The 20,855-nt window shown below is 45.2% G+C and overlaps 1 protein-coding gene across 5 annotated transcripts in view; it reads left to right on the forward strand.

Moving 5' to 3' along the window:
• LOC147636663 (uncharacterized) overlaps positions 1-20,855 on the forward strand; it is a 77,114-nt gene that overhangs the window by 35,254 nt on the left and 21,005 nt on the right. For all 5 annotated transcript variants that reach the window (XM_086800127.1, XM_086800129.1, XM_086800125.1 and 2 more), the window contains one exon: positions 17,976-18,337. In XM_086800127.1, coding sequence (XP_086656253.1) covers positions 17,976-18,337 — 362 coding nt within the window. The remainder of the gene's footprint in view (positions 1-17,975; positions 18,338-20,855) is intronic.

A 20,855-nucleotide genomic window follows, 5' to 3' on the forward strand; every position in this document is an offset into this window, starting at 1 on the left:
GCCTCATGTAACGGCCCCATCTCCTCTGCACGAATCCCTAATCGACCAGCCAAATCTGGTGAAATGAAGTTGGCTCTAGCACCTGTGTCAAAGAATATCAAGGCATTCTGATCTCTCACTTTGTCCCTTGCACAACTCTGTCTCTTCACCACCTGGCTGTTCCCCCACAAGATCAAGAACGAACCCTGCAGAAGGCTTTGGTTTCTTTGACTTGGGCTCTCCTTTATTGTCAGAGTCCTTTTGGGACTTTCTCTTGGGACAATTAAATGACATATGTCCCTCTTCAGTACAGTAAAAACATTTACGAGCATCTCTCAAAGCCTGTCTTTCCTCAGAAGTCCTCTTGGGCATTGGTAAGTTCTTATACTTCGTCTCTGAAGACCCTTTAGCATCACGAGAAGCATGCCCAGATTTTTCAGCTTTCTTGTTCAAGTTCTTACTGCCTTTAAACCCAGATGATCCTCCAGTGAGTAACGCATTAGCTGTCATAGCATTTTCAATCATCTGTGACATGTTCGTTACTCTTGTCTTGATACAATAATCTCGCACCTCCTTGGGCAGCCCACAACAATACTTCTCTACTTGCTCAGACAATGGCACTGCACGATAAGAAGTCACTGGGAGTAAAGCTTCCCAAAACTTCTTGTTATAATCTTCCAAATTTTCACATTTTGAAGCATCCAATTTGTGCCATGCGGTCATAACATCCACCTCAAATGTAGATATGAGCCATACGGAAGAGAAAACCTGTTTGAATTGTACCCAAGTAGTGGGTGCTATGCCCTGCAAAAGAAGAGTAGACCACCACTGCAAAGCATTGCCCTTGAGAAAAGTGGCAGCTTTCCTCACCTTAGAGGACTCTGTGTAATTCCCACCAGAAAAAGCAGCATCAAACTGCTGTAAAAAGGTAAGTGCTTTCAATTTATCTTTGGCCCCACTGAATGTATCAAACTTCACTGCAGCTCCCCCTTCCTTGTAATCCTTCGCCTTTCCCATAGGTGTTAGATTATCATATGGAAGTGGTTTCGCAAGATTGCTGCCCCCAACATTCATGCCCATCATTGGGTCAACATTTCCCATTCCCACACCTGGCATACCATACATCCCAACCATGTTTCCAAACATTCCGTTATGCATACTTGGCTGCATACCACCAAACATATTGCCTTGCATTACAGGTTGCATGCCCCCAAACATATTTCCTTGCATACCGGACTGCATACCACCATACATATTCCCCTGCATACCAGGCTGAAAATTAGCTCCAAAAGGCCCGTGCATACCCATGCCTCCCTGAGGATAACCCCCAGTCATAGATTGGAACACCGAGCCACCACCAAAACAACCTGGATGCATGTTCTGCTGAGGAATTGATGGCTGTCCAAAGAAGGAACTCTGTGAGTTTGCTCCATAAGCATGCTGCATGTTCGGAAACTGGCCAAGAGATGGTTCCTGTGGGATGGCACCACTATGACCCTGTGGAAGATTCTTAGAACGAACCTTCTTCTTCTTTTTCTCGGGCTCTGTGCGGGATCTCATAAATTCAGCAAATCTCTCACTCTGAGTGAGCTGTATAAATACATCCATAACACTAGCCAAACGATCTTTGAACCGAGCATCATCATCCTCTTTACCATGTACATCTTCTGGCTGTGTTACATCCTCATAAGGCTCAGCATCTGCAGCCTGTTCTCCTGCATGAATATCCTCAGATACATCTCTCTCAGGAGAAGTCTCTTGCTCTTCTTCTTCATGATAGAAGTACTCATCCTCTGTATCCGACATGTTTGCTGAATTTTCAGTGATGGCTTTCTTCGAGGCAACCACGAGCTCACCCCCTTCAGAAAGTTGATGATTGGTCCCGGCAACGGAACCTTGAAACCGGTCTCTGGTATGAACTAGAGTGCGGTAGACTAGCAGTCACCCCTCCATTTGTAGTCTAGATGTGAAAACAAAACAGATTGGAGCTAGAGTGCCCAAATCTGAAAACAAAGCGACACCTGTTGGCCCCAAAGTTTGGCGCCCCTTGCGGTATTTCTTTATTCAATTTCAAAAGTATGAAAGGCTGAGTACACCAAAATCAGCCAAGAGAGTACGCCTGTATGTCCAATCTGACAGCCCACAATACCTCTTAGCACAGAGGATTCACACACACAGATCTGTGTCTCAAAGCAACACACTGTGCCTCCCTCTGATCAGCCAAGACCACTAAGCAGGGCAGCCATGAGCATACATCTGGCATATCTCAAGCACATGATTCAACATCTCAGCTCATACATACATTCACTGTTCAACTTGTGTCTCCACCCTTTTCAATCTGCCATACCCCTCCTCTCACAAGGGGCCAGATAACTCAAATCTGCAACAGACATAAGGCAATAGAAAGAGAGATAGATGAACAGATGCGGAGCTTACCCAAAATCAGCTCGTGGATCTACACCGGAGGAAGTAACGGTACCAATCTGTACTTGCAGGCACTTGTTTCAACAACCCTGCTTCACACGTGTGAGTGTACTTGTCTGTACCTTCCTCTCTGCATCCACTTCAATTCTGAACCTGACTGTTCAGCACATAGAAGCTGCACAGAACCAGTCCGTACTGCCTCTGCACACGTGTCAAAATTTGTCCGTACAGAACTGTACGGCCAGTTCTGCTGTCGCCTGAGGATACTGGTGCGCCTGCTCCTGCTGTACCCGACTGTACTTGCTGTACAGTCAGCCAACGCCGTCTGTACCAGGTCAGTCCAGCACCTGTCCAGCACCTGTTCTGGCCGTACAGTGTACCTGCAGAAGTACAGGATTGTACTTGCAGTCATACCAGCCTGTACTGCCTGAATTCTGCAGCTGCAGCCGCCTGTTGCAATCTGTACCTATTCCACAGCCGCCGCCTCTGCCTGCAACAGTACCTGCTGTCGTACAGAACTGTACGGATGCTGTACGGCCTGCTCCAGCACAGAAAATCAGCAACAGCACCCTATTCAGCAGTCGACTTCTCTCCTCTTGTTTTCCACGCTTCCCAACAGCACGTATGCTCCACGTTTCTCCAAAAGCTAGAGAGAGAGAGAGGAGAGAGAGGCATGCACTCCAAAAGTGGAGTTGCCCCCTCCCCATAATAATCCTAGGGCCCCAACTTTAATTGTTATTAAAGTTCCCTAGGGGCCACTAAGGCCTAGGGACAACTTTCAATAAAACATTAAAATTCTAATGTTCTAGTTCCCCCCTTCACACCTAGGGATGTCCACACATGATTAACTCTGTCCAGGCACCCCCCATGTGAATCATTCAATATTTTGACTCAGCAACCACCATGCCCACACTTGTGCTGTTCCATTTTCACAGGGCCATGACACAGCAAGTAGGGGATGATGTCTAACAAAATCTTGTTGTTGAAGATGAAGAGGAACTTGCTGAAGACGAGAGGATATTTGCAGCAATGGCCCAAGTCTCCTTTGTTGAGGTAGACGATGAGTAGGCATTCTAGCTGCCTTTATGTATGTGAGTCAATAAGGGTTCTCTACCCCGGGTAGTCCCCTGAAAATCTGATTGTATCTATGTTTGTATGAGTTTTAAAAGGCTCCTTTTCTCATTTATCCTAGTTAGGAGCAAGAGGAGTGACTGAAGTGTTGGCCTTGCTACCTCAGTCGCATTATGTGATTGGAGGGCCATAATAAGTGTCACAAAATTCCTTACAGCTTCTATTATTCTACTGTTCATGTGTGGCATGTGGAGCCTGACATGACATACATGTATGGCTGGTGTAGCATGACATGGTGTGTTTGTGTGGTATATGGATGGAGTCTGACATGACAGTATATGTATGGCTGGTGTAACCTGACATGATAGTACATGTGTGGCTTGTGGGGCTTGACATGGTGTATATGTATGGCTCATGGAGTCTAACATGATGTAATTCTCTGGGACTAGCTATCTTGGAGATCTTTTGTATTTATGTTTTGGGAAGGTTCCGGAAGGATCATGAGCCCTAGACATTTTATCGGATACAACTGAGCAGATGGGTGTTTCTTCTAGTCTAGCTGCACTCATGTGTATGCATGACTTTGATTTTATCTTTGGATGACTAGTATTGTTTGCGTGGACAATGCTTGAGATTTCTGCTTGCGTTGTCCATGGGCACCTTGTGGACGTGTATGTGCACACCTGTTTGGGACTGATAGGTGGTCTACATGTGTTTTGCAGGTGGTAAGTGTACCCAAAAACCCAATTTATAGCTTTATGGTTTCATATACTAATAATTATGGGTGCAGGTTCACACACACTTATAAGTGGCCGGACAATTTACAAGGTATTTACACTGGGCAGGACTATTTTAATACATGTGGCAGTCATAAGGTGGACACTGGGCTAGATTTGAACCAACTGATGGTAGGCGCCCCCTTATGGACCAGAAAAGCACATGTGTAGGCTATTTTCAGCACCCCTAGGGCTGTAGAAGAGTACCCTTTTTGTATTATATGAATATACTGAATTTCCAGCGTCTTTCTCTCTCTCTCTACTCTGTCTCCATATCTGCGTTTTGCATCAGCATGTTCCTAGGAGTGTTTAGGGCTGAAAGAAGACCCCCAGAGCTTCCGCATGCTACACTCGAGCCTATGCACTCTTCCCAATGAAATGAGGGAAGGCTGCAAATCTGAGGCTGAGGTGTGGACTGTTTGGGACTGTTCTAGGCTATGTATGAGTGCTGAAAATGACTATGAATGCTGAGTTTTACCTTCACCAAAGTGGCTGAAGCAAAACGATGGGTTGTATGCGGGCTGAATGCTGTTAGATGCTGAAAACGCAATGAAGATGATGCACAGATGCTGGCCGGCTGCTGTGTATGCTGAAAACGCAAGGCTGATGGAGCTTTGGGGCTGGCCAGCAGCAAGAGATGCTGTGTTTTGCTGAATGAAGGCTGAAAGTATCAAGGGATGATGCTCCAGGGCTGAGGACTGCAACGCTTGAGCTTTGATGGCTGAATTATGATATCTATGGCTGAATGTCCAATCGTTTATGCACTTTGTGCTGAAGGCTTACACGCTTGAAGATAGATGGTTGGAGTGATGCAATAGCAAGGCTATTTATATGCTCATGGGCTGGTCGGTTGGCTCCCTAGAGCTACACGACTGGATCTTATGGCTAATAAATGATATTGATGGTATTTAAATGGTATAATAATGTTGGAAAATATGGAAAAAATGCCAGATAAATACTAATAAATACTAGATGTTATTTGAAGGCTTCTGCAATGATCTATATGCAATGGATGAATGATATGCAATATGCAGAGTGCTTGCTAATGCAAACCCTAAGGTTTCTACTGACTCTACATGCATGAATGAATCTCTTCAAGTGGGTTAAGGGACTTGACTGACTGACTGACTCGCTATGGCTGAGGAGGAATGACCTGCGTAGCTCGTGCCTGACTTATCCTGGACTGAGGATTACAATGGGGTCATGGCGTACGACAATTATCATCCTAAAAGGTACTAATAATGTACAATGTTGCACTGATGATGATCAGCCATCTTGTCACCATGCACTACAGTGCAGAGTGCATCTGACAGAAGGGGGGATTGTTGGGATAAGTCGGAGCTTGTATGTGTGTAAACGATGTGTGAACAGCCCCGTAAAAGGATGTCAGTGTGTTTGTGTGTAGTTGCATGTGAACCACCTCTTAGGAAGTGGATAAGCATGCATTAAATAAGGTCAAATGGTTCAGTACTGGGAAAGCCCTATATAACTAAAGGCTTGTAGTTCATGTTATTATCAATCAATCAAATCATTTGAGTCGTGCAAACCTCTCTCTCTTGAGCATTCTACTCTCTCTCTCAACAGTTGACTCTTTCTCTATCTTTGTCGATATGGAGTACTAGCCTCCATATCCAGCCACGGCATACCCTAGCCTAGTATGATTTCAATAACTACTTCCTTTTCAGATCAGCTCTGAAAACATCGCAAGCTGAGGGGAGCTCCAATAGAGCCTACAACCTCTGGACCATTCACGGACCAGGCATGCGGATCCACCACGAAGCCATTTGCGGCCTAGAGAGTGCTCTTTGCCATAGCCTCTCCCTGCGTGTCTTTTCTGGCAGTGAGGGTTGTGGTGTTTTTTGTTTCTGTCTCTAGAGAGGCAGCACCCCTTTCTTTCCTGTTTTAGGGTTATAATTTGCTTCATGCAGTTTTTTTAAACCAATAGAGTGACCTTTGTCCAGGTCAAAAAAAGTGAGCTCTCTAGCTATCCAAGAGCCCACATGGTGGTTCCATGAGTGCAAAGGCTGATTTCTATGCCCAATATCTACCCGATGGTTGATTCATGTGCCCAATGGCTGATTTTCATGTCCAATGTTGTCCAATGGCTGAGTTTTATGCCCAATGGCTCGTTCATGTGTTTTCCATTTTGGCCTCCCAAACTCATGGATCAAGGCGTCTCTCATCTACATTGCTTAGTTCCTAGTTAGGTGCTTAACCGTGGAGCCAGAGGGCAGAGATTTTCCACCAATTGAGAGACCCCAAATTTTCAAGAGTTTACGGTTGATCTCTCCTGCAAGAGCACTGCCCCTTCAGCTTGTATTGCTGATTTGCTCACAGGCCAATTGGGAGACCCCATGAGAAGAAATTTAAATTTTCAAGAGTTTATAATTGACTTCTCTCGTAAGATCACAGGGACTTGATTTAGGGTTAAAATTAGCTCAAGGTTAGGGCTGAAGCTTGGGCAAGCAAGGGTCCTAATTTGGGGTTAGGACCAGATCAAGGTTAGGACTGAAGCTCGGGAAAGCAAGGGGCCTTATTTAGGGTTACAAATCAGCTCAAAATTATGGCTGAAGCTTGGGTGTTTAGCAAGGAGGTGGGTGGGCTAGCTATGGCTAGGAATGGCCTTAGGATTGAGTTTGCCACTCATTTATAGTGAACTAGAGAATTCTTTGTACCCTAGCCCATTGATTGGATCATCATAACTCTAGACAATAGAATTATCTGGAAGTTTTAATCCTTTTCATACTTGACCACGCATATTATACTTTTTAGGACAAGCTAGGGGCATGACTCAATAGACAAGCTAGGGGCACATGACTTAAAACAATTTACAAGCAAGGGGTTTTATCCCACATGAATTAAACAGTTTCTCTCTCGACAAACATGGCTCTTTGGGCACACCCTCCCAAGAGTCGAGCACCACATCAGTGCACCAAGGTGGACACCTTGTTCTTGTGGATAAATTAATATCCCGTGGTCATAAATAACCCTTGGATGCATCTGTAAGCTTGTATCCTGCCATGGCAACATAGAAAACTTGCAAGTTCACATGTTAGCCATTTCATGCATGAATTAATGATAGATGTCCAACTTAAGGGGCTAGCATAAGAAGCTAACTTAATTAACCTCAAACCATAGTGTGGCTTAATGACTTTTTTTTTCCGAGAAAAGATCCTTTCATTAGTTATATAAAAACGCCCGTAGGGCTACAAAAGATCTCTCCTGCTCATAAGAAAAATAGAGCAGTGAACAAAGCAAGGCAGCCCGGGAGACTCTCCCTAGGTGCTGCAAAATACAAGTGTGGCTTAATGACTTATGGTTAACCACATTAAAATAGTTACTTTTTATTGCCTCCTCCTATTAGTTAAAAACAAACGTCCATCTATGGGGGACTACTACCCTTCGTAGAGGTAAAATGCCCTCCGTAGAGCTAAAATGCCCTTCATAGAAAAGAAGGGAGTGTGCTTCCTCCATGGTTGGCCACCCTCGGAGAGAGTCTACATCCTGGGGAAAAGCCACATTGGGGGACATTACTGGTTATTGATATCACCATCCTTGCTGGTCTGAGGAAGGGGCCACTGCTCCAAGTACGTAGAAAGGCCGTGTGGGCATCACTGCATGCCATTGGAGTCTCCTGCCAATCGTTCTCAATGTCCACATAGGGTGTGGATAATGTCCATCATCCAAATGCAACTAATGGACTCTGCTAAAGGGGTGAAAGTACACTTGATATCTTCGTTTGCAGCGTGCACACCAAATGTGTCAAGGTGCCATGCTACTGATAATCTCCCAACTCTGGTAAGTGTGGGTGTCGCGGGTCCAAGGGGGCACTGGGGCCATTGATTGTAACATGCGAAAGCTTAGAGAAGAGGATTGTACTTTGATAAATACTTTTAGCCCTTGGTCCTTGAGGATGAATAGCACAATGTAGAGAAGATTAGAGTGGAGAGAGAGAGAGAGAGAGAGAGAGAGAGAGAGAGAGAGAGAGAGAGAGAGAGAGAGAGAGAAATGAAATGAAATGAAATGTTATATTAACGTCCTCAAAAGGCCATAATGACCTATGAGACCAAAAAGTTACATCATGGTGGATCTGATACAATGTTTGGATAAAAAACCAGAAAATGAAAAATAAAGATGATACTACTGGCACCTAGAAAATGAAACTGGAACTTGAAGGTAAACAGAAACCCTTATAGGGTGTGAATATACCTCTCTGAATAAGCAGTGGAAACGACCACGTATCTCATAGTATGCAGTACAATGGCATATATAATGCAGCTCTGTCTCTGGCTCCCCATGGCATACTCGGCATATCCTGGCCTCAGCTGGTATACCTCTATATCGGCCAATCTCAATCTCAAGCTGGTGTGAGGATGTGCGAATCTAACCAATAGCACATCGTACTGCATGAGACAAGTGTACATCCATGTAACTAGGTCTGATCACAAAACCATCTGTTGTGAGCTGAAGAAAATGCTCTCTGTAGAAAGCCATCTTCGTGCCCAGCTCCTCAGTCGGCTGTATCCATGTCCTCCTAATGTCCAGCTGAACTAAATCCTGACGAATGAGTCTGGTAATCTCTGTCCGTGTGAGAGTGAGAGGGTGCATCCAGAGAATACTGGAAGGGAGGCAATCTGTCCATGCTAAAACCATGTGCCTGGAACCAAGATGTCATCTGTCCATAACAACAAGCCGTGTCTCCCTGTAAAGCTAACTGTCGGGAGGACTCAAGGGCGAGCTGTGCATATCTATCTCGGGGGAGATCCCACAAGCCATGTATGTAGGAGACTGATCTCGTAAGAGCCTCAATCACCAGAGGGGCAACCGCCAGCTCTGCTCGAATAATCTCATGAGGTACCACGGCCTTGGCTCTAATAATTCTAGCAATCATAGATACCAAAGGCCTCTCCATCCGCCAGCGCTGTGATGGCCCACTGAAGGTCCCCATATCTGCACTCCATAAAGCATAGCTGATGTCACTAGAGTGTCAAAAAGCCAAAGTTTCGTTCGAGGTTCCTGAAACTGAACCTGCGAACACATCCTCTCCAAACCACCCAGGGCTGCATGGGCTCTAGTCAATCTAGTCTCTGCTGCTCTCCTCATCGAAAACACTGGCCCACTGAATACTACCCCAAGATATGTATATGCATCTGTATACTCCACAATCTCCTGCCCATATGTAAATGTGGGAGCTGATCGCCTAACCCACTGTGGCGTGGCTTTAAACACCATAACCTTGGTTTTGCCAAGGTTGACAGACAATCCACTATCATGTGCAAACTCATGTAAAGCATCCAGGTGACGCTGCATACCCTCAGGGGAGTCAGAGATCAACACAATATCATCAGCACATAACAATAGTGGGATCCATGTACCTGCTAGCTGGGCTCCTCTGTCCCCCAATCTCTCAATGTAGTCAGAAGCCTCATCCACATACATACCAAACAATGAAGGAGATAACGGGCAACCTTGCTTCACTCCTATAGTGGAGTGAACCAAAGTAGAGACCCCCTCTGGGGTGCGTACCTGTCCTGCAACGGATCTATATAAAGCCATAATCCCCCATATGAGCTCTGTGGGTACCCCCATCTCCTGTAATCGCCTCATCAATCTGGCTCTGGGCACTGTATCAAATGCTTTGCGGAAGTCCACAAAGCTACAATAAATCCGTCGCCCATGCGACCTGCCCTCCTCAATAATGGCCCGCAGAGTCAAGATGTGGTCAAGAGTAGAGAAACCTCTCCTGAACCCTGCCTGTCCCTCTACCCTCTCTCTCTGCCCATCTACTCAACTGCTGCTCAAGAATGGATGCATACAATCATGCTAGTGTGTGACCAATCATAATAGTGCGATAATTCCCTGGCTCCATAGGGTCCCCTGACTTGAAGATAGGCACGATGGTAGACCTACTCCAAGTCTCGGGTAAGCCTTCACACATAGCATGATTGAACATCAGTGCTAGAAGCTCTGCCAGCATGTCTCTCGCATGAATAAAGTGCTCAGCAACCAATCCATCATGATCATATGCTCTCCCAGTCTTCATCCTATCAATGGCCTTCCTTACCATCTCTGCGCTAAAGAAAGTACATGTCTGTGGGCATGGTGCTGGCGGGTCAGGAAAAGGTGTCTATCCAGGAACTGTATATAGAGATGTTGCATAGCTACCCCAGACCTCTGTAGAAGTGATGGCCAAAGCAGGGGAGGACTCATGAAACAAACGCCAAGCCTCCCTCGAATCCTGGCTCAAGAACGGTTGGTATAATTCCTGCTCTAGCTGAGCAAGGAAGGCCCGCTTCTTCCTTCGCACAAGGCGCCGGAAGGCAATACGTAACTGTCGGTGAGTAGTGACTCCCAAAGCAACCTCCCGCTGCAGTCGGGCTCTTGTCTCTCTGCACTCCTCATCATACCAGCTGTTCTGGGGCATACACCGAGAACGCTCTCTGGCCAGGCTGAGTATGTGGATATGCCTCTCTCGCTGCATCCTGTAAAGTCTCTGTCAGTATATGGGTCAGCTCCTCCAAAGGTCTCCCTGGCTCCTTTGTGTACAGAGGTATATAGATCCCATCTGTGTAGACAGCATCAGTCTCTGAAGTAAAAGTATATCGAGTGTGATCTGCCCCTCGTGTCCTCTGAGCTGTGGTAAAGTGAAAAGAGATGGTCAATGTCAACAATGCATGATCCACTACTACCCCAATGGGCCGAGATCCAACTGTGAAGTCCTCAATGCATGAAACAAAGCTCGGCATAGCCATAACATAATCCACTGTGCTAGCACCATGTCTATGTGGAAAGCAAGTAAATCCAGCTGTTGACGGAAACCTCTGCAAGCCATTAAGTATGGCCAACCCATGTGCAGTCCCCATATCTACCAAATATCTCCCATACTCTGTGCACTCCACATCCTGTGAGCGTCTGTCTAATCCCATATCCAGAGTGTCCAGCTCTCTGAGCATCTCCTCTGAGGTATCATAAAAGGCCGTCTGGCGGTTGCCCGTCCGGGCATTAGAGTCCCCTAATAGGATGATGTCTCCATCCCTAGAGAACTCCCATATGTCATCATCTAGAACAGAGAAAGGAGACTGCCCTCTAGGTGCTGCATATGTCAATGTACTAGGAGCAAAATAGCATATGGCAATACACAGTATTGGGTCCCAAATACCATTTGAAGGGCCCCCACCATGTATGGTGTATTTGCTTTATTGAATGAGTAGATGATAGTATTCTGGCTGTAAAAGCCTGGACTGACCTGAGGTGACTTGGACAGCTCTCTTGGCTAAGATACCTTACAGAGTGAAGTCTAGATGATTTATGCCCTATGGTGCCTATTGCTTACATATGTCTAATATATGCTGGTCGGTTTGCAACAAAGGCTGTGCCTGTTCCATGACGCGAATATCCAGCATAATGGAGGCACCTTTCACATATGATTTATAGGGCTGGCCGACAAGGGGTTGGTTGCTTGGGCATGGGGGACCTCCATGGCCCCTATGGTAGCCCCTAACGGCTGCCCACCTTGTAGGCAAGGTCCATAAGGCCTTATGGGGTGGCCCATTTGGTTGCCCCTTTGCCTACATGCCCACTTACACATGTATGCCTCTAAATCTAGTGTCCCAAGCAAAGCTCGATACACCTCTACATCATTCCAGAGGGTGACACTTGAGTGCGGGACATGCACACATGACCATGATCATGTATGGGACTTACACACGTGACCATGGACTCTAAAATGGATCCCTGGTTGACCCATCCTGGTCACGGGCTCACAAGGGGCGAATTACCACTCTAGGTCCTGCACTTGTTGTACAAATATGGCCACGTGGCATCCAAGTGCGGGATGCACGTGACATCCCCTTCTGCTTAACTTGACGGAAGTTGCATAGCCTCCAAATAGTCCATCAATAATGTTGGATAATCCTCAAAGAAGTTCTTGTCAAGCCAAATTGCTTCATTTTTCCCTGGGTCTCGAAACTTCGCGAGAACTTGACGCTCTTTGCGGCCGGAGCCGTGCTTGAAGCGGTGCAACAGGATCTGTTCTAGAATCACCACTTCGGCTTTTTGATGATATCAGGTTCCGGTTCATCTTGGACATCTGTGGGAGGAGGTCCTGTATAGTGCTTCAACCATGAAACACATCACGGATGGTCAAATTGGAAGGTCACTTCAATTTCTTGGACACCTCGTTGATCTTCTTTAGAATGGGAAATGATTCGAAACTCCAAAATGATAACTTTGGGATTGCTTGCCCACATGTTTCAATCTTTGTTTCATAATCTTGAGATAAACCCAATCTCCTTCTGAGAATTTCACATCCCTTCTGTCCTTGTTGGCCTACTGAGAATAGGCCTCTTGCGCTTTGGCCAACGTGTCTTTCACAGGCTCCAAAATCTCCTAGTAAGTCTCCAGATCTTAGTCATGGATATTGGCTGTATTTCCCACAAATCCCTCCTCAGCCAAATATTCATGACAATGCTACATCCCCCCTAGCTATGATGACACTTATAGTGCTTATTAGACTTAATACAATGCCATGCCCGTAGATCTTACTGGTTATGATGATAATGCTAGATGGTCATGTGAGAAATCCTAATGATGCTTATGAAGCTTCAGGGTCGAGTAAGTGTGTTTAGAAATAGCGAGGTTTAACAAAGTAGGGGCATAAACCTTAGGCTACTCAAAAAGCCCAATCTACTTCAGCAAAGTTGGCCTCCTTGGAGACCTCTTCTTGATGCTTCTTCTCTTCTTGAGTTGCAAGGTATGCCTTTTGTGCCTTTTTCTTAAAGAAACATATCTCCTCTAGATGATTATCTTTACCATAGAATCCACAAGGCTTCTTTGCCTTTGCCTTTGAGTCGGTGAAGCTCTTCTTGTTGATGAAGTTTTTGTTGGTGGAGAACCTGTTCTTGGTGTAGTATGCTCCTTCATAGAAACCAGTCTTCCCTTGCTTCTTTTTGTACGCCTCAAGGAGTGCATTTAATAAGACAACAACTGCATCTTTATCATCTATTGGTACTCCAGTAACTGCTAGTTGGGACATTAATATCCGAATCCAATGAATCCAAGTCCAAATGAATCCAAGTCCAATGAATCCAAATCCAAATCCAGATCGAAGTCCAGATCCAAGTCCAAGTCCAAATCCAAGTCCAGATCCTAGTCCAAATTCCATGTTCATGTCCAAGTTCCATGCCCAAGCTCTATGTCCAAGTTCTCCATGTTCATGTCCAAGTTCTATGTTCCATGTCCAAGTTCAAACCAAGTTCAAGTAGTCCAAGTTCTCATGCGTCTCCGTACATGCGTTCGTATCGCCCATGCACATGCCCATACAAGTCTAGGGCTAACTGTACATTTGAAAAGCAAGTCGGAGAAGGTGCTGATAGCTGATAGCGAAGAAGCAGCTCTCCATAATCATAATGATGCCCACACATACACTCCACGATCTCCTTCAATGATCTTGTTCATGGTACTACAAGAGATCCTTTTTATACTTGTAAGAGAGCCTGCTTTTTGCCAAAAAAGCCTTCATGCTTTTGCTTTGCCTTTTTATGCTTTGCTTTTCTCTTTTTGCCTTTGCTTTTACTCTTTTTACTTTTATTAATAAAATATTACTCAACTTTTGGTGCTTTGCTTTTTTGGCTTTAAGGCCTTGCTCTTTGGTCTTAGAGCTGCTTTTTGAGAAAGTGCCTTTTTAGCTTTTGGGTTTGGCTCAGTCTCTTTCCAATGGTGCCCTTGGCTCGCGGTCAACCCTGTTTGACTTTTTGTTTTTTTCTTCTTTTTGACCAAGAATGGTGCTTTTTCTCAATCAAAGCTTATGGACCTTGTCCCCATGTCTTCCTCCACCTTTCTGGTGTTTGGGCATGGGTTTCATCATGTGAAATAGAGCTAGGAGGACCAAATAGTTACATCATCCCATTCCTTTTGTACGTCTGCCTCAAAGGTAGCAGGAAGGAACTTCTTGTTGAACATGGTTTTGAACTCAGCCCATGAAGTAGGTTTGGTCCCTTCTTGGTCTACCTTTAGCCACCAATTCAAGGCGGCATCTCTCAAGTGTATACAGACGGTGTGGAGTTTGGACTTTTCGGAGAAGTTCTCTCCTCCAAAGGCGGTGTCAAACTGTTTGATGAAGGATAGAGCTTTTTGAGTGTCCTGCTTTCCATAAAAGGTATCAAACTTTATGCTTTTCTCTCCCGGCTTGAAGTCTGCTTTGCCGGTTGAAGGCTCCTTTGCCTTCTTCTCTTTTGCGAAGCAGAAGAGGCTGCATCTGATAGAACGAGTCTGGGGGTAGCTTCTCTCTGTGGCGTTGGGTTCTTCTCTACCTTTACCTCGTAGGTAAGCTTTGGCAACTTCCACACCTTTGGCTTCGGTGGTCTGGTCTTTGATAAAATCTTCGAACATCTGGGCTCTCCTGTAGTCTTGTTCCTTCTTGGCTCGCCAAGCTAGGAACTCTTCATTTTGAAGATACTTTTTGAACTTTTGAAAATCTTGATATTCAGCTGATGTCATGAATGCAGTCTCATGAGAGACGGATTGACGACCTTGGTTCCCTTCGAAAAGTTATGTCTTGTCTTCATAGTTGTTCCCTTCTTGAGGCCCTTGGTCTCCCTCAACTCTTGACATGGTTCTGTCACCCTAGAAAAGATTTCTTCAAGAGAAATCCTACTTTGATACCACTGTAAGCCCAATGGAGCGTATAGTGACAGATGCAACCATGTTTACGAGAGATAAAGATAGAGAGAGAGAAGGGGGAGAGAGAGATGGGTTTCACACGGTACACCACGCTGAGCGGGGAACAGGCCCCGCCCCTTTTTCAGGATTTTATTTCAGGAACAATCCACGGGCTTTTCCAGGCCAGGAGCAATATACAAATGAATACAATATCAATCAAAAGTGTTGATGTCGAGATCGGGCCGAGTCGATGTCGAGGCACAAGATATTTGATGCCGAGCTCACCACCACGAGGATGACCCACAAGAGACTTGCACCAAGCAACTACCAAAATCAAATCTGATGTTCCCCAAAATATCTTCAAGGTTCTTTTTCTCTCAATCCGAACAAAGGCAAATCCAAAAAGGCTTCGCACCAAGATGGGTATGTATTTCCACCAGGAAATCCCCTTCTACGTAGAGGTTCAAGGAAGTTGGTGGCGGTAGTTCGTCTTAGGTGGAGTTTAAACCTGGTGGTTGGCATTGGCACCAACAGTGTCTGGAGGCAGCAGACTGTTCAAGGCGGCGTAGGCGCTACAGGCAGAGGTGGTGCGAGCGCTTCTTCTCTGGGCAGAGGCGGTGCAACTCTCTGGGTAGTGTAGAGGCGGTGGTTAGGGTGCAGGCGGCGCACAGACTAAGGCATCAGGGAGGCGCAGAGCAGAGCGCTGCTGAGGAGGCGCTGCTGTGGTGTAGGCGCTGGCTACAAGGCGGAGACTGCGCAGGCAGCACACTGGGCGGAGGCAGCACAAGCAGCGCGTTCATAGGGTGGCGCAACAAGGCAGAGGCAGCGCATAGGCGGTGGCGGCGTATGGGCATAAGCAGTGCAGGTGGTGCAGACAAGGGCGGTGCAACTGGCGGGAGTTCATAGGGCAGAGGCGCAGGGCGGTAGAGCGGCATTTTGGGCGGCGAAGCAGTGGCCGATGTGGGTGCTGCAGGCGTGGCTGCTGCAAGTAGAGGTGGAGGGACTAGGAGGTGCTTGGGGTAGAGAAGGTGGATGAAGATAATGATGCTCTCCACAAGTTCTTCTGTAATAAATGTCCCAAGTACTTCTATGAATTTCCAAGAGGATGCATGCTTCTTTATGTACTTGGAGGGGTGCCCACTTTTGCCACGCTTTGCTTTTGCTTTGTCTCCTCGCATTAATAAGACCTCCGTAATGGGCCGGTTTGAGGGAACTGACTACCTCGTAGAAGTCATTTTTTTCCGGTTCCGGGAGAGCGCCTCCCTTACATTGGGATATTACTTCAGTGAAATAGACCCAGTCGTTGCATAGGTAAAACCGGGCGTCGCCGTCGGGTACGGCCATTTGGCACTGAATGGCATCAAGATTTTGTTGTGCCAATTCCTCCAATAAATGTTTAGGTCTAGGGCCTTTTCCCGTCAGCTCTCTGTCCATTAGCTTTTGTTTTATTTTCTTGCTTTTGTTTTGCCTCCTTGCTTTTGTTTTAATAATAGTCAAAGTTCTTGATTTATGCTTTTAGAATCTTCAGGGCTTTGCTTTTTTGCCCTGGAGCAGCTTTTTGAAAAAGCGGCTTTTAGCTTTTTGATCCTGTTCGATGTCCTCTTTCCAACGGTGCCCTCAGCTTTTTGGTCAACAAAGTTTGACTTTTGCTTTTTCTTGCTTTTTGACCAAGCCGGGTGCTTTTTCCAATTCCAACTTTAGGAACCCTGTTTCCATGTGTCCATCATTCTATCCATGTGTCTGGACATGAGTTCTATCATGTAAAAAGTGCATGGAGGACCAAATAGTTACAGAAAACCTGCACCTCTTGAACAAGAATCGGGCTCTGCACAAGGACACTCTCGGCGAGGGCACCCGTGTGAAACTTTAGCATTTTGTACCCTTTGTCCAGGAACTAGATGTTGGTTATCTGGCCTTGGTCACTTACGAGGGCTGCCTGCAGGAGGTTGCGAAACTGGGAGGTTGGTGGAGGGTTCTGCTCGCAGGCAGGGGGGTGTCATTCTTAGCGCCTAGCGGAGGATATAGCGAGGTGTTGGCAGAGGGGCATGCGAAGAGGCTGGGGTGGGTGGGGCAGGGAAGCGGAGGACACAACGAGATGTTGGTGGAGGGGCGCTTGAAGAGGTTGGGGTGGGCCAGGCAGGGAAAGTTGGGGTGAGGGCGGAGGGGCGCTCAGAGGGAAAGAAGGGCGGGGGGGGAGGCGGGGGGGGAGGGGGGTGGGGTTTGCTGCACACATGCGAAGGGGGGTGCATGCAGAGGGGGGGGCTCTCAGCTCTCAGGAAACTACTCCATATGGTTCTTTTAGGATTGGCAATGAGTGTAAGTTACCAAGGATTTTACCTCTATGGTATTTGGTTTGTTGGCAAGTCATGCATTCTAGGACATTTTTAGTAGCACCATTTTTCATTTGTGGGCAGAATCACTGTCGACCAAGGGTTTCCAATGTTGAAGAAGCTCTACGGTGTCCCATTAAGGGTGGAGCATGAGATCCCTGGATGATGTGAGGCTTAAAAACAAATTGTACACAAAGCTTCCTTTGATAAAATAAATAGCTATCCATCCAAGTAAAACCTTGCACTACACGACCTTGAGAAATTTCAGCCCATACTGAGCCAAAAATTATATTAGCTGCAGAAAAATTTAGCATAGCTGAGAAGTCATCATGATAAGCTACGCACAGCTTGGATCTGACTTTTTCATACCGTTTCTTGCATTTGGATTCTGGAATGATTATATGTATGCACTTTTGGCCATTTGGTTGTGGATACTGGGCTTCTCCAGAACTGCAATTGCCAAGAGAAAGAGCTTTTTAGTGAATGGAAAGACTGTCCATTCTTTTCTGAGTCTTCCTCTAACTTATCTTGGTGGTTTCAGCCACCTATATGTTTTATTCATGCTATGCATGGTGAGCCTTGGCCTTTGTGCTGTTTCTATCGTACTTATTTCATGCAAAAAAAAAAGAGGAACAGTTATGTGGTGACAACACTATGTTTTGTTGCAATGAGGTTTGTTTGAGCTGGGGACTTGTTTTGTAAAGAGATTCTCATGGTCTTGTTGTTTAATGTGCAGTTATTGTTTCCTACATTTGGGGAGCATATGTTTTCAAGGAGGAGATTCAGAATCATTCATTATCCCTCTTATCTGTGTTTGTTATGGTGGTTGGCATGCTAGGAGTAGGAGCCACCATTGGGAAGGGAAGGAAAAGTAAAACTAGGATAAATGATCAAGAAATTGTTTGTAAGGTTGACTGTTTGAAAGAACTTCTTCCTTCTTTGCTGGTCAAAGACTTAACTACTGCAAGCAAAGGGACTGAGGAGGATGCAAGTCAAGTGCAGGAGGGTAGAGCTTCATTTATGAAGGGCGTTGCTTTGGCTACTCTTGTTGGTGTTCTTAATGGAAGCTTTCTGATTCCTTTGAAGTATGCTCACCAGGTATCGTGTCTCTATTTAAATCTTTTCTTGGTTATTAACTTCCAGGAGAGGGGATATGGATTTGCTACAGTGCTTGCTTTCATCATGCCCATTGAAATGATAGAAAACTACTACACATGAATCCTAAGGTGGACATGTATGTACATACTGTATGTGATATATGCACCATATTGAGGCACCAGTAGAATGTTTGGGGATGCCATAGGCTATAGTATGTTGTTCATTATATGCATAAGGGAGATGATGATCTCTAAAGTTATTCAAATACAAACTCATAACATTCTAGTAGAAAGGGTAGGTGGGAGAGTAGATGGTTGTGTGAGCAATATGGTGAACCTTACCCACCACAGCAAAAGCAAAGCAACAACTAGGCTGGAAGCAAAGAACAATCCAAAGAATGCTTTTCTAGCTTGATACTTGTGCTGGAACTGGTTGCAGGGCAAAGCGTCCTCTAAGCCTGAAACAACACCATTCTTGGGCAGTCTTACTACTCCAAGGCTTGTCTTGGATGTCAAACCAGCAGTATATGTAGACTTGAAACTGAGTCTCAAGTCCAAACAACCATAAACCTCTTTCATCACCATAGAAGTGCTCTCTTGCTCATCCAGAAGCTGCCTAAAAGACAGCCATTTCATGCAACAGAAAGTTGGTAAGTGTTGATACCAAGCTTAGGACAATTTGCATTCAAATTTTTGAGGTGATGGAGTGCCAACATTGGCTAGCTGCCGAGATTGGTCCGCAACTTTATCTGGTCAGGTTTGGATGGATTACTGGCACATTTCATGACTAGCATCATCCTAGGTGGCCAGGTGTTTTCTCTAGGACAAAAGTGCCATTACAGGTGTTAGCCATGCTAGAACAGGATGCAAAGGGAGATCATGCTTTTAATTCTATCCAGCCTGCAGGATGGAGATTGATGAGATGTGAGATGTGGGAGATTATTCCAGGCACTTCCCTTCATCCACTGAGAGTAGTTAGTTGCTCACGGAAGCACTGGCATATTGACCCTCCCCATGATATTTGGGTCTTGGTGCATATGTGGATATCCTATTAGATATCTTCATTGGGATCCGTGTAAGATCCTCCCAAGAAATCACCTAAATCACAAGCTAAACAGAAGTTTAGTACAAACATCATAGAAGGGTGCAGGGAAGCTCACCGCACGACCACAGTCCGCATCCGCAGACCTCCCCCAACTGAGGGGATAAAGCTCACTCCCACATCCCACTATCCATGCCAAATCAGCCTAGGCATCCCATACCACCAGGGCTTGCCCAAATAGGCCCTCGGCAAGAGTATCTGTGATCTGCAGCTGCCATGTCCATGGCAGGAGTATGACTACTCTAGTCGAGACACATACCAATTATTAGTGTCTCATGACACCTACCCATGCTTCACTTATATAGTGATAACTGGTGCTATAAATAACCATCTAGTCATAAATAGCAAGTTCACATGGATTTATTAATAATGAACCTTAGCCACCCATATCTGCTTTCCCTAATCTCAAGGCCCCATAACCTTGCCAGTTTAGACCCTAATTCCAAGGATTAGTATTAGGTATGTAATAATTCCCCTCAGCTTCCCTTATTTCACCAAGCTTATACATGACTGGCATCCTCAAGCTTGAGTGGGATTGAGAAGAGAAGTCATTTGAGAAAATTTAACAAAAAACCATAAAATTCATTCTTACCTCAAGGTTTAGCTTGCTTCTTTTTCTAGAAGTCCCTAATCAATCAATTGGTTTAGCAAGTGGAGAAGAGAGCTCTAAGAGTTGTTGAAGAGAGAGAGAAGCTCCAAGCTCTTCAAAAGTAGAAGAAAATATGATTAATTTAATGTAATACTGGCATGGTATAACTCATAGATGAGAATACAAAAGAATGAGAGTCTATTTATAGGTGAGGGAGGCTACTAACTGAGTCCAACTAGGTTCTAGAATTTTTCAGCTTCAGTCCAACTAGGTTCTACTAACTGAGTCCAACTAGGTTCTAGAATTTTTCAGCTTCAGTTTGACTGAATTTGGACAAGATTTGGATCAGTTTAGCTCTCCTTGTGATCCAGTTTGATCCACGAGAGAGGAGAGATAAAAATATCATAATTTTTTTGAATTAAAAACCCTTTCACTCATGTGAAGGAGGCGCCTACCTCAAAGGTCGCCCTATCCTTACCAAGGTGTCAAAAATTCATCATTTCTCTAAAATATCTCATTTTTTTAGTAATATCTCTTAATTTTTAACGAATAAACCTTATACTCAGTGAACTCTTCATCTTATGTGAGCATTTACTCATTTTTGGGTATTTTCTTTTATTCATTGGATTTGTCTCATCCCAACACTTAGATTAATCCTATTTGCCTATTGAAATCTTAAGTAGACCATAATCTAGAAATTTCTGAAAATCTAGATCCTTAGGCTAAGGTCTTTTATATCATTTTTAATTGATTCCTAATGCACCTTGGAGAATTTATTTTGAACTTCTGTTTTAGGAAAATATATTTTTGATATTAGGAGAATTCTTA

The sequence above is a fragment of the Cibotium barometz genome, chromosome 7, assembly GCF_041138505.1.
Source record: "Cibotium barometz isolate CiBa-2024 chromosome 7, ASM4113850v1, whole genome shotgun sequence".
Classification (NCBI taxonomy): Eukaryota; Viridiplantae; Streptophyta; class Polypodiopsida; order Cyatheales; family Cibotiaceae; genus Cibotium; species Cibotium barometz.